This window comes from Jaculus jaculus, chromosome 1 (genome assembly GCF_020740685.1).
Source record: "Jaculus jaculus isolate mJacJac1 chromosome 1, mJacJac1.mat.Y.cur, whole genome shotgun sequence".
Classification (NCBI taxonomy): Eukaryota; Metazoa; Chordata; class Mammalia; order Rodentia; family Dipodidae; genus Jaculus; species Jaculus jaculus.
The window spans coordinates 89,353,238-89,368,071 of record NC_059102.1 but is presented as its reverse complement, the minus strand read 5'-3'; the positions used below and the strand labels follow the sequence as shown (position 1 = coordinate 89,368,071).

The window sequence follows — 14,834 nt, the reverse complement described above, 5'->3', positions numbered from 1 at the left end:
TGATTCTACACTAAATGGAACGATGGGAATATGGGAACTGCTCGGAAGGGAGAAAATACTAAGTAGCTCTGTATATTTACAAATAATGGATAAGGAAAGAGGGAGCCCAAGGCACATGGAAAAGAGTTACTGCCTCCTTCTCCAAAGATTTTTAGCACAGGATAAGAAAATCCAAATATAAAAGTATAAAGGAATGATTAGGTCCTTTATTTTAGTGCTCTGTCTGTTAAACCAGTATCTTACATATGAAGACATACTAGAATGTTCTAAACAATGGGTTTGAGACTAAGAAGGCTCATGAGTACTTTTAAAAGGTCCAGATGTTTTAAGATGTTAACAAGAAGTTGCTTTAAATCTCTCATCTAGCTGACAGTTCAAAGTTATGGCATAACCAAACACAGTGTATTACAACCAGACCCACTGTCAGGAGTACTTTGACTATACACTGGGCTGTGTAACAGTGTAACCCCTATAGGAAAAGTCTGACAACAAACAGTCTAACAGCTGGGGTGTGCATACCCCCCTTCTACAGCACATCACTTGAGTGGTATGAACATGTCTTTAGCTTTCTCCATCTTCACTGTTGCTAGAGCCAACTTAACTCATCTTAGAATAACCCAGCATTTAGCCCACATATGTACACAATGTAGATCAAATATTTGAAACACTCTTATATGTCAGGTAGTCTGCTGTGAACATTTATAATAAAACACAAATGTTCTCCATGAATACTGAGGGAATTATAGTCTAATGAGAAAGTCAGATTTTTAATAAATATATATATATGAATAATCATATAAATAATGACACAAATGCAAAATATTATAAAAAGTATAGGAAAGGATCAGATGAGAAATCACATCTAATCTGAGAACATCAGCTAAGGTCCTATCTTCACCAAAAAAGAAGGTGATTAAATCAAGGGGAAAAGGAAAATTATGCTTTCCTACACAAAGTTCATAGAAAATATAGGCAGATATAATCATAGCACTGTCTGTGTATGGGAACTATGAAGTGCTTTGCTACCTATTAGAAACTGTAATCAATAGTTATTGAACACAATTTATTATGAAATGCCAATAAGATACCAAAAGCTTTGCAGGGTATTCTTTCTTAGGAGCAACACTTTAACAACATCCAGAGTTATCCAGCAGAGCACCCTGAGTCCTTTGTACCAGGAAGGACATAAGCCAGGTGGCAGCAAGCAGATGCCAGACCCAGCATAGTGGGGCTGTGGTCCAGAAGGGATGGAGACTCTTACCTACAGGTGGACGAATTAAATGAGCAAAGAGGTTGGGAATAACAGTAGCCAGGGGTCCCACACTCAGAGAAGGGAGTTACAATATGAAAAGAGAGAATGTTGGGTGGAATGGTGTTGAATTAGAGCTGCAGATAACTGGTATAGACTTGTGGGGATATATATGTGTAGGTATAAGTGCACATATTTACATAGTCAGGTACAGATAATATATAAGACATAACAGAGAAAGAGAATGTATTTCCTGGTTCTGTCCATTGCACAGGCCTGGGCACAGTGATTACAACCCCAGGAGCATTAGATTCTTCTTCCAGATGCTGATTCTAAATACCATTTTCTGCTAAATGGAAACTGGACTACCTAAACCCTAAGCTCCAAACCACTGGGAAACCCAATCTCAAAGGAGGTGGCCATTATGCCTGAGGATGATATCTGAGGTTGTCCTGAGGCCTCTGCATGCACATGCACATACCTGAATATGTGTGGTCACACACATGCAATGTCATGTACACAATGCACATGTTAAAAAAAAAAAGGTGAAGCACAGAGTCTTTTCTTACTTTACCTAAGCATCCTTTTAAAGAAGACCTGTGGCAATTATATACATTTCATTTACACGGAAATATATATTTTAAAATCAGATAACACAATGATATAAATGTTATGAATGGATATGAAACACACATATGCACCTGGAAGAACACCTTAGAACACCTATATGTACCTCTAGGTAGGGATATGACAGGGTCTCTTTTTGCCTTTTTATTTGAGTTTTGTTGTTGTTGTTGTTGACCACCCCCCATACCCGGGTGTTTTGTTTTTGAAACTGGAACTTATTCTGTAGCCCAGACTGGCCTTGAACTCGAAGTGATCATTATGCCTCAGCCTCTCCAGAGTCAGTATAGGTGTGAACCACCATATGTAGCTATTATTTTATTTATATCATTTCAAACTTGGTGACATGAGAATGTACTCATTTCTAATAACATTTTCAGAGTTGTACAGTTAAAATAAGTTCACATTCAAAAATGATGCACAGTCTTGGCTGCTGAGTCCATAACTTCATAAAAAATTAACAACTTTCTCATATCATTTATTGTAACTCAATAGTTAACTAGTACTGTTTTTTTTCTTCGAGACACTGTCAGAACACTTTAACTCATACTAGTCCATTAAGAGTGCATGTCCAAATGACTGACAATGTGTCTACACACTGAAAATATGCCTAGAGTTTATGTACATATATCACTGACCAATGAATTCCTATTCAGAGGAAAATGCTATTCATAATGATAGTAGTACATGGGTTTAAGTATATTTTATCAGATAACTTCTCAGTATGAATTTTAAAGGCCAATATAAAAATACAAACTAAGAAATCATTAATCACATATCCCAGCAATAGACAGTAATAGAATGATAACAAAATAATCCTATTATGTAGAAATATCTAGTGTGAGAATCATAAAGGAATTTTACTACCTTCATTAAGTATTTTAAATACCATAAATGCTCTGTAAAAGAAATGGATAAATTTGCATGGAGTCTTAACATGGTATAAGATGAAGAAAATATAAAGATTAGAAATCAGAAAAATGAGTAGGAAAAAAAGAGAAAAATAATAAGACTAAAAAGTTGGAGCCATAGGTGGTGGTGAATGCTTGTGATCCCACCATTTGACGGGTCAAGGAGAATCAGCAGTTTGAGGAGAGCTTTAGCTAAAAAGTTTGAGGCTAGTCTGGACTATGTGAGATCTGAGCAGGGAAAAAAACGCCATGATAGGAGAAGTTAGTTTATGAGCAAAGATAGAAATATTTTTAAGGGCAGCATAGTCAATATTCAGGAATCCACATCTGAGTCAGGGATATCTGAGCAGAAAACAGCAAGTCATATGTATACAAAGAAACCATTATTTTCACAATCATGAGCTATATACTTTAAAATCATAAGACATTTCATCTATTGGGCATGGTTTTAACGAACAGTTCTACATGAAGGAACAGATGCTGTGTACTTTATGCATCCTCTCACATAACTATTAAGGTGAATGTCTAAAGTGAGAAAAGTACTGGGCATCAGAAAACAGGCTAATTTAATTGCCTATACTGGTGATCTTGATGCCCAGTCTCATTCTGGTATAAGTATGGGTCAGAGATAACCTTACTCATATTTTCTCTCCTCTTGCAAGTTATTAAAGTTAAAAATAGCCTACAGAGGAAGGAAACCATGGATCCCTGAAGTACTTCAGCTGATGTCCATACCATGCATGATTTTTATTCTCTAATACCATTTCTTCCTCAAAAGAGTTCACCAAAGTTGTCATCCTTCCCCTCAGCAGCCCCACCAGGCTCTGATGAGTGACATCCAGACATTTCAACTCAAAAGCCGCTTCAGAACTGAGTTATTAAAATTCAAATGAGCTGGGCATATTGCAGAAGAAAGCACTCGTTTGCATGCACACCTCCGCCTTTGGCCATCCCATTTAGTCCCACAGAGCAGGGTCTGGTTTTGTTTTTGTAAATGGGCTTTGGAGGCGGAGGTCAGCCTCCCACGGCCCCCACTCCTCTGGGGTCATCATTAGTAATGTGTAGGCTGAATAGATTTTCCTCTGAATCTAGTCAGCAAACCTGACAGGAAGGCAGCCCTCTCCCACAACCTGAAAATGCCAAAAATCCAATTGGTAATATAGCATTTTTTAATACTGCCATGATCTGCTTTGAAAAAGCTTTCAGCAAGACTGCACATGACACCAATTCCACCTGATTTTTCAGCCTCAGAGCAGAATAGCTCCTGTTGTCCCAGAACTGCATAATCACAATATGTCACATTTAACCAAGAATTCTCTAGAAGATTCAGAGAAAAATAATTTCTTCTAAGAAATATGGACATAGGAGGTCAAAATGGCATTTTATTATAAAACTAAAATAAGCAGTCTTTTATTTGACCTAAGAGTGTTTATTTGATTTCTCATGATAATCATTTAAAATTTTTATAAGCTATCAATGAACAGCCTAGTTTAAAAAAAATGCAGCAAACATATATAGTACTCATAGTACCTGGCTATAGAAAGTTCAGATGCTCACTTCATAAGAATTTAATTTCTTAGTAGTGAACACATTTCTATTGTATCTGTATCAACTATACCTAAACTAGTCATTAAACTAATTTTCATATTATGTGTAATATATGTATATAGCAAACACATATAACAATATTTCAAATTTGACCAAAAATATTAAAAACAAATATTGCTAACTTATGACCCTAGAATAGTAGCACATAGTCAAGAACTCTAGAAACTAAAGTAACTCTGTCTGTAGGCTAAAAAAAGAGTTCATGATCTGGAAGCTATAGGGACTGTTGTACCCAGTTAACAACATGAACTTGAACTTCTCTTGCAATGATAAGATTTTATTCTTCCATGACCTTTAGTCATCAAGTTGCTCCTTCCACAATTCTACTAGTTTTCATTATAATTCACTTAAAATCTTCTTTTTTCCTTTTCAAAACTGTAATGTTTTTGTGATTATATAGGCCTTGATTTGCCCAGTCAAGAAAGAATGAAATTAGCAAATGTCAACGAAAACCTATTACATTAATGAAACTGGTACTTGAGCCGGGACCCATCTAATTCTAATCCATTTTCTCCTGACAGTGCTGAAAAGTATGCATTTCCTTAAGGAGCACCTCTTCAGTAACTCGTGCAGCACTGCTCTGACTCTGTTGTCAAACTGCTTATGCTCTATAAAATACGGAGAGCCATGGCACAGGATCAGAAAGGGACAAATGCATGGAAAATAAAAGAGCACACTAAAGTGGGATCCAGAACAGTGACTCCAAGGACAGAGTGATCACTCTGTGTACATGGTCAAGACCTCCTCCCAAGACAGTCTGGGACACAAGCTGCACCTTGGTGTGCTTTCTCTTCTGAGATCAGTCATTGAAACTGACAGAAAAAGTAATGTGTACTTAACATACTTCTGACAGGGTTAAATGAAAAGCAAGGTTTCCATAGAGCCACCCAAGATGAGAGAAAGAGATTCAAAATGACCACACAGCTCACATGTTTATGTAACAATTATTAGCTGGCTTCTTAGTCATCTTAGAAAGATGGCTACGCAGAAGGGAATACTCACCCCAGCAAATTCGTATTGTTCAATTCTACAGGGACATGCTCAGGGCATATGAATTTACTTAATGTGTAGAAAGAATGACAAAACCCGAGAAATGTGCTCACTTGCCTTTTTTTCCTCCTGCAATGAAGAAGCCAATGGCTGCTCTAATAAAACTGCTTTCAGGCAAATAGCTGTAGTCAGTAGGAACTGTGGAGACAGAAAATGATCAAATTAACCAGTGAACTTGGCAGGACTAATGATGGAGAGATAATGATCTCATGCTGCCATATCAACCTAGCGACAAAGCAGAGATGTTTATGCCATTAATCTCAGCACAATGCTCTGTGGCTGCAACTAATTCTATTAGATTAAGTGACTAGCCTTGAAGTAATCACTCAGGCTATGCAGGCAAATCGAAAATGGTGACAAACCTAGGAAAGGATGAGGAAAAAAAAATCACAGTACATGATTACTTGACTGAATTGGTTAAAAAAAATCTTTTCCACATTGTCACACCAATGCATGCCAATCTAGTGACCTCCTCAGGGTGAGCAAAAGTCCACTTCACAGCATGTTGAATCAGCTAATATGGCCATGGAAATGAAACCACCAGTATGAACAGCACCCAGGGCAGAGACCTCTAAGTGGCCACCATGTACAAGTAACAAGATGTACCTGCTGACCTGAAACACTGAGGCAATGACATTTTACACTAGTTGAATCCTGAGAGCCCTCTAACTTCTTTACCTCTCATTCTCCCATAACTGTTTCATGAGATGGTATTTAGTGCAATAAATGGCTCAACTGGAAAATTCCATGAAGAACAAGTAGCTATATTTTCTAGACGTGTAATCATTTTGCTCAGAAGAACCTGAGTGTAAGGTGATTCACTTCTACCTGATTTCAGAATATTCAGCAGACCGAATGCTCCATAATATATGCAAAAAGGCCAAAGCATAGTATGTAGGCATAAATATGGTATTTTGCCAGGACACTGTAAGTGGCCTTATCTTCAAAATTAGCATTTTCAGAGATTTTGTATATGACTAAGTTGGTTTCTCTCTCTCTTTTTTTTATACTTTAATATGACAACTTCTAGCTGTCTAAGGTTCACCATACTGGAAGGCTATGAACCAATATCTTATTCTATAACTACATAATCATTTAACTGAAGGAATCATGTCTATGCTATCAATAGACTGTCAGTAATAAGTGAAAGTAAGTTTTAGTGAGGAATACTGTTCTCAAAAACTTTCTGGATTGGTCCCAAAATGGCTTGTGGGTCAAATGTACAAAAAGCAGACAGAAACAGGTATATTAACATTATTCCTTCACTAGAAATTTCCAAGTACAAACATAAATTAAGCATGTGGGGATTACAATTTTTTTTATTACTTTTATCAAAAGTCTACAAAAAGAAAAGCATATGTTATATTAAAACCTGGGACTTCAGTCCCCGAGGAGATACATATCTTTAAATGTACTTAACTTATTGCCTTCACAAAGTCATGGGCCAGAACACCCCAGCCATATATAAAGAGACTTCTAATGAAACTCAATACTATTACATCTAGGAAAACAACATGTCTACTCTAAGCTTCAAGGACCTGGTTCTTTGTGCTTGGACTTGTCACTAAACAAACTCTATATGTAAGCCATCTAATCTTTCTGAGCCTCTGATCCATCAAATGTAAAATATGAGGGTTTGACTGAATTTCAGCACTATTCTCTAAAAAAGGAAATGTGAATGAACATGGGCTTTGAAGACCAAAAAGTCTGAGTTCAAAACACCACTTCCTGCTGTGTGATGGGTAAGACAGAAAGCCTTTCCACATCCAATTTTACCCTGATATAAAAGAGATGCTAACACCCACCACTTAGTGTTACCATGACCATAATGCCCTCAACGAGGTACAGAATCCTGTCAGCCATTCCTCCTTCTAGTTCTAGTACATTGGGATTTTAATCTTACCAGAGGTTCTGCTTTGATTTGAGGACAGAGTAGATAAATGAAGATGTCCTAGAAGCCATATTGCATTTGACTGAAGACCAATCACCCCAGAGACACTGATGACCTATTGATGAAAGTGTAGCAGTTCAATGATGGGACAAGATCCAACCTCCAGACAATATGAGGTTACTCAGAGATTCACTGATCTTTTGAGAGGCAGAGGCTTGGTAAGTAATGAGAAGTTCTATGACAGGGTGTGACATCATTAGTTTTCTACACTAGGCTTGAATTGTACAGGACATCAATGAGTGCTTGCAAAGTGAATGCATACATGCATGAATGAATGAAACAAGGAGTAATCATGGAAGAAAATACTAGTGGCATTCTCAAATGTTGCTACTTGAGATTAGTCTCAAAGGAGCTTTCAAAAAATGGTAAAAGAAAATTCAAAATGTAGGAGAAGAAAGTTACATAAAAGTAAAATATCTTCAGAATTGAAAGGAAATGCTACTTAATTTTTATACTTGCTTATTAATAAGTAATAAGCATTTATACCTTTTTCTTCTAATTGATATCAAATTGAGCTAGGGGTAGGGTTCTTTTGCTGAGTGCATTTACATTCATACTGCAAAAGAATTTTTTTGTATTAAGAAAATTATGTTTGCTTTTAAAGCATTAAGTAATGAAACTCCTTGACAAGGTAGGTTCTATAGTCAGCTGCTTCATAAGAATGGGAACAGTAAGCTACATGTGAATAGCAAGATGTAAAGACTGTATTCAGTAGACTATCAACTCTACAAGCAAAGTAATCACCTTTAATCCCAGCATTTGGGAGGCAGAGGTAGGAGGATCACTGTGAGTTTGAGGCCACCCTGAGACTACATATTGAATTCTGTGTCAGACTGAACTAAAGTGAGACCCTACCTCGAACCCCCCCCCACCCCCGAAAAAAAAGAAAGAAAGAAATATGACCAAGTAGTAGTAGGAGTTTCTTCAGGTTTGAAGGATCCCTATAACATTTACAAAAACGTCTTCCATTCTTTACTTTTAAATTCTATTCAGTAGGTACAATCTTCTTCTTCTTCTCTCTCTCTCTCTCTCTCTCTTTTTTTTTTTTTATGGTAGGGTCTCACTCTAGTCCAGGCTTACCTGGTATTTACTATATAGTCTCAGGGTGACCTTGAACTTAGGGTGATCTTCCTACTTCTGCTTCCCGAGTGCTGGAATTAAAGGCGTGCACAACCACACCAGGAGATAAACATTTTTCTTGATCATTCTAGTTCACTACAATAACAGCAATGTTTTACCCAAAGCTTCTCATCAGTGACATGAGCTCTGCTGCCGTCTGACCACTGTTCCCAGGTGCCTGCCCTGCCCTTCGGATCACCTCCAATTTGTGCTTGTCTTGAAGGCCTGAGAAACCTTGCAAAGGCAGGTTTTAATTGTTATGGTAATCAATACCTACTTAACTAAAAATGTCAGCTTTCTTTTCTTCCACGGACCATATCTATCCAAGAATATAGACTACACTGCTCCAAAATCCCCCTTGAGCTCAGTCTGAATGTCAGATTTTTGCATCTGCTGGATAAAACATCCTGTGTCATGTGGCAGGAAAACCCAAGGACTGCAAATTCCTCTTCTCACCTCAGTTAAGGTTCTAATGACTTCATTAAGTCTGGCTTGAAATTGAGAAGTTTGGAGGACTTCTGACTTCAGCTGAAAGAATGAAGAGAAATATCCCAGTGTGTGAGCAATCATCTTCTAGGGATGGAATAATTTACCGTATGTCCTTATAGGTCAACACGTATGTGAGATTCTCGAAGGCTGGGCCCATGCTTTATTCACCACTGATTTCTTAGCCCTGTTCAGTATAACATGCATTGGTTACTCAATGAACTTTTATTATGGAAGTAAAGGCACACCTTTAGAAGCACTGCTAAAGTTATACATACGTATGTCCCCTGTGAAAACATGAAATACAAATATTCTTCCCCGGATTTAAACTTAAAAATTACAGAAGCACAATGTACTTCCTGTGAGTGAGTTATGAAATTTCTTATTTAATCACTTTTCTCAGGCAGAGAGATTTGTGGAAAGTGCTTATATTACTAACCAGGTATACTCCCTACTGTAAGCATATATTCTTTCACCTTTAAAATATTAAGGGAACGGTGCCTTCCTTCTGCTATGGCTGGTAACTAATGTAAATTCCTTCTCCTCAACAGAGTTCCCTGTTTTACCTGCATTGCATCCCCTTCAGAGCCTACCAAGGCCACCAGGCCATGGAGAGCTGCCAGACACAGCATTGTGGGAGTACCCTGAAAGCAATCACATGTCATAAATGAAATATTCTTGGAGTTTAGATTTCACAAAACTTATTATCACAAAGCAGTGTAAATGCTCATAATAGTACAAGTTTGTAGGAGCACTATAACCTCTACAAGTCATTCAAAGAAGTGCAAAAGACTAAAATATTGCAACAGATTAAAGTTGTTAGGTCATAGGTAGCTTCTTATATCATATTTAAAAAAACTATAATTTTTAAATTAAAGTACTGACAAAGTATCCAATTTTTTGAAAAAAACTATAATCATTGACAGAATGTATTATTTATAAAGAATTAAAAGTATACATGCCTCTTTTATTTGAAACTGCTGTTCATTTATTGTCAAGCTATATATCTTAGCAATTCCTATAAATTGTCCAATAAAATAGTTCTTTTTCGTTTATAAAAATATATAACAGAACCCAGGAGGTGACCTCTACCTCTCTCAAAACAATTCTGATCCAGCTGTGGAGAAGTCTGCTGCCCAAGTCTTCAGCTTTTCCATGTCCACATGCAGATAAACCATGAACCAGGTTTCCTAATGCCAGGGCAAAACCTGAAGTCTGGTATAAAGAAATAAAAATAGGGGCCAAGACAAAGAAAGACAAAGATTAGGAATAGTTAAATATAAAGCAAAATAACCACTTCTAAATGTTCTTGTTCCTACTTATAAGTTCTATTTGTTATTTGGAAATCAGAGAGTTACAGGTTTGTTTTCAACGTACACTTTGGTTGGCAACTGCAAATATAGTCTAGCTGCAAAGAATCAGCTGAATTCTATACCACTGAGTAAGAGCTTCAACAACCCAAATCCTCAGAAGGGGCTGTAGGTGAAAACACCAGGGTACACCACGCAAGACCCCTCCCTAAGCAAGCACAGAAAGCATCCCACAAGCAGCACAGCACATAAACATGTCTATATTTGGTTTTACAAAACATACTGTGAATGCAAGGAAGCAGGGATAGAATCCTAAAATCAGCAAATCCTGCCAAATTCACTTTGAAAAATACTAAGACTTGGGACAAATTGGGGAAATTCTATGGCTTCTTCAATTAGAGTTATTTTTCATATTTTACAACAAAATACAATAAAATTTGCCACCTCAACCATGAATGATAGTTCAGTGGCATTAAGTACATCCAGTATTGTGCAATTACCTCTGGAGCTCTTTTCATCTAGAAAAATGGAAGCTGTGCTAATTAAACACTGACTCTCTACCTTCAGCCCAGCCTGGGCCAACCAACATTCTGTGTCCTCTGAATGTCACTACTCTCGCCATAGCACAGAAGTGGAATCATTACAGTATTTTTCTTGTGATTGGCTCATTTTACTTAGAAGAATGTCTTCAAGGCTCAACCAGGTTGCAGAATACCAGAACTTATGTTTAAGAGAGATTTTAAGGGTAGTTAGTTTGTACTTAAATTTTTCCATAAATATGCAGTTGTGAGCAGTGATTTTCTGCCTTGAATTTGCTAAAATTTGAACTTATCAGAGTCATTCATCCCTTTACAATTTTTGTTGCTACACTTATATTCTTCCAACCACATATTTTTAACTTTTACCAATAAAGAATATTGGTTGGAGAAAGAAAGAAAAATACTCTTTCTGAAAAAGAAAGAGCAATGTCCACAGAAAATGGGTGGGGGTGGGGGGAAGCAAGTAAAAGGCATCACGTGACTGCTGCTATGAGGGTGAACGCAAAGAATTCCCCCAGTTGTAGATGCAACCAATATTCCAGCCTTGTCTAACTCAGAAAATTTAAAGTCAGGAAGCAGCAGTACCATGAGAGCTATGCAGAGAAATAGCCATGCACACACACTCCAACCTGCTGGCTGCTCTCCACTAGCAGCTGAAGCTTGTTCATAATTTCCTCAGCCTCCACAGCTTCAATAATGCCAGTGCTGAATGCTGACGCACACACACAGCTAAGTGTGTAGGCGAGGACCTGAGAAGAAAATATAGCAGAAAACATTTCCTTAAATGCAAACTAAAAGAAGTTGGCCAGTGTAGATGCTGCATTAAACTTCTCTCTAGAAGAAATGCAGAATTCAAATGCACGTAGCCCAGACTGGGGACTGTTTTGCTTTCTGGCTAGTGAATTTCGCAACCATGCCAGGGTGGAGGTCATTGTTTCTTAGATAAGCATTTTGAGGCTCAAATGCAAATAGTTATGATATAAAAACAGGATTCAAACATAGCTGTATTGATTCCCTAGAAAGAAGGGTGGAGCATCGCTGGAACAGAAATGTGGCTCAGGAATTAGATACATTGTATAAAATAAATGTTATATGTATTTCATCGTACCAGTGTGGAAACTTAAGTAAATGAATGAATAAATGAACAACAAATAAAAATAAACGTATAAATAAAAATGGACGTTGGGAGCAGAAACAGAACTTGGGCATATGTTCCCAATTGACCATTTGTTGGTCAAGTAACTTGGAGCAAGTCATTCAACCTGAATCTCAGTTTCTACAAATCAAAGTTTGTCATCCTCTGGGCTGCCTCACATTTTCATGACAAAGCCCTTCTTTATAAGGGTGCTGTTCCTGTAAAGGGAAATGTTCAACTCCTAGTACTAACTGATGCATAAAAAAGCAAGCACTTCCAAGGAAGAATAATAAAACACTGGGCCAGGACACAGAACAAAACAGACCAAAACTGCCTACTTTAAGGCCTTATTAATCAAAACATCAAAGCAGACAGATGCATCAGTTATTAAAACCTCATTTCCATGTGTTAATCAAATCACTTTTAGTTACAGGAATTTCTCCATAGGCTTGAAAAAATACATACTTTTAAATCATGCTGGACACATTTTAAAAATGGAAATGTAGTGCATGTCTGAACAAAACTTCAACCGTCTGTTTCCCAAAGAAATGCACCAATTCAACAAGTCCTATTGCTGAAAGTGGAGGAGCTGAGTAGGGAAAACACAGCAGCCATTATGCATCCATCAATAGCTTGTGGGCAGGCTGGAGTAATAGAATCTGCTCTAATGAGAGGGAGAGTCTGGCCAGGCCACAAGGTCATCCCCTGCTCCTCCCGAAGCAGAGTGCAGGCAGCCTAGCTTCACCTGGACACAAGGCAGGTATGACACATGCGTAAAACACGTCATTGAAACATGGTTCACACACATGGACAGCGGCACACCATCTCCATTTCTGCACGTTTTGTGCTCTACACTTGAAAAACATTTTCATTGTAAGTGTGGTAAAAAGAACTTCCTCAATCATTTTTCATGCTACTGGGTATTTGACTGTTGATCTGCAGTTCCTTTAGCTTATTCCTGGCTATTTTTTAAAGTTAGATTTCACTTGAGCACAATACTAAAAGTCCTGATTTAACCTTCCTCTTGGAATCACTGCTGGTCTTAGGAAGAGCCTCCCAGTGATGCTGACTTAGGTTTCTGCATTCACGGAACACTCTTATCTCATTTGCCACATTTAAGTCTACATTGGTTTAAATACCCATACCATTTTAAATCTCATGATTTAAGAGGTAGCTTGCTACTCAGATTTTCTCCTTATTGTATTGTAATTGAGAAAGAATCTCATTCACAGTGTTCTAAAATATGAGAAGTAAAAGATCAGCAACAAGAAAACAAAAGACAGCAAGAGAAAGAAAACATGACCTTCACCTCTTACCTCCTGAAATGTCCTGCTCTGGTTCCCACTGTCATCTAGGTATGTAGATAGCTTCTGCAGTGATGCTGCCACATGCACTCGTGACTCTGTTTGGCTGCTGTGGCTCATGAGGGACAGAACAAGTCCAGCTCCCAAGATACAGCCAGTGCTTGGATGCCAAAGAAGAATTGTTAGAATCACAAGAAATCTACCTAACTGCTCTGCACTTAACATGGGAATCCACTGGCTCTGAAACCTGAGAGGAGATGGCAATGATCTCTGATAGGTATATATCCATCTCTCCTCTGTGCAAGAAAACTTTGTATCACAACAGTATCCCAGGTGCTGTCATTGCTGTGTACCTACTGAACAGAGAAAAAGAAAAACACAAGGCAGCTTGACTTAAGCTGGGAAGAACAGAAGGCATAACACAGCTCTATTTCTGTCCATACAGAAATGCTGCTGCCCTCTCTACTGGCCTATGTTGGGTACACTGTGATTGTCCTCAGAAAGACAGGAAGGGGCAACTTTCAAGATGTGGGCTGAGACCTCTGATTGATAGAGGGGGGCCAGTGCAAGGCATGATTCTGAGGAGCTGCTAAGTGACTCACGGTTCCCAGTCAACCTCAACAGCTGGAATTTCTTTCTTAAAGAAACTGTGAATTCATTTGTGCACAGTGACATTGATCCTTCTCTCCCCTCTGAGCTCTCAGAGTACCACTGGGTCAGAAGACAGAATGGGCAAATGACAGGCTTGTCAAAAGTTACTCTGTGTGACAATTCAATTGGAATTTGGGGCTTTGTGCCCTGATTCTCCTGAGGGAATACACATGTAAAGAGGAGAGTTGTTCTACAAACTTTAAGTGAGTGGGGTAAGATACTGCAACTTGTGGCAACTTTTTACTTCATAAAGTTTTTGTCATTACTGCTGCTTTTATTTATTTTAATTTTTATTATATATTTTATTTATTAGAGAGAGGGAGAAAGTGAGAATGGGCAGGCATGCCAGAGACTCCAGTCACTGCAAAGGAACTCCAGATGCATTCACCACCTTGTGTATTTAGCTAATATGTTTACTGGGAAATCGAACCTGGGTCCTTAGGCTTCACATGCAAGTGCCTTAACTGGTAAGCCATTTCTCTAGCCTTACTGCTGCTTTTCATTGTAATGAGCAAGAAAGAATGAGCTAGCAGGCCAGGGCTTTAGTCACAGCCAACTCCAGATGTGCACAACACTTTGTATGCATGTGCCACTTTGTGTGTCTGGCTTATGTGGCTTCTGGGGAATTGAGCCTGGGTCTTTAGGCTTTGCAGGCAAGTACCTTAACTACTAAGCAATATCTCCAGCCTTATTGCTGCTTTTTTAACTAAAAGAAACCAATCACCCCAGTCTGGTCTGGCTCACCTCTTATCAGGGTATGTGCAGCTTAAGAACACATTCCCAGCTACTTCTCCAATAATGTATTTTAATATCTGCATATCATTTTCCCGCTTAAATAGTATTTGCATCTTTGGCTGGCATCAAGAACTATCTGGTCATTCTGTGAACACATCAGTC

General features: G+C 38.1%; 1 protein-coding gene across 2 annotated transcripts in view; it reads right to left on the bottom strand.

The window, feature by feature from the left end:
• Focad (focadhesin) overlaps nt 1–14,834 on the bottom strand; it is a 364,375-nt gene that overhangs the window by 28,338 nt on the left and 321,203 nt on the right. For both annotated transcript variants that reach the window (XM_004658412.2, XM_045146459.1), the window contains 7 exons: nt 13,299–13,446; nt 11,477–11,596; nt 10,091–10,213; nt 9,565–9,642; nt 8,969–9,040; nt 7,346–7,448; nt 5,500–5,580 (listed from right to left, as the gene is read on the bottom strand). In XM_004658412.2, coding sequence (XP_004658469.1) covers nt 5,500–5,580; nt 7,346–7,448; nt 8,969–9,040; nt 9,565–9,642; nt 10,091–10,213; nt 11,477–11,596; nt 13,299–13,446 — 725 coding nt within the window. The remainder of the gene's footprint in view (nt 1–5,499; nt 5,581–7,345; nt 7,449–8,968; nt 9,041–9,564; nt 9,643–10,090; nt 10,214–11,476; nt 11,597–13,298; nt 13,447–14,834) is intronic.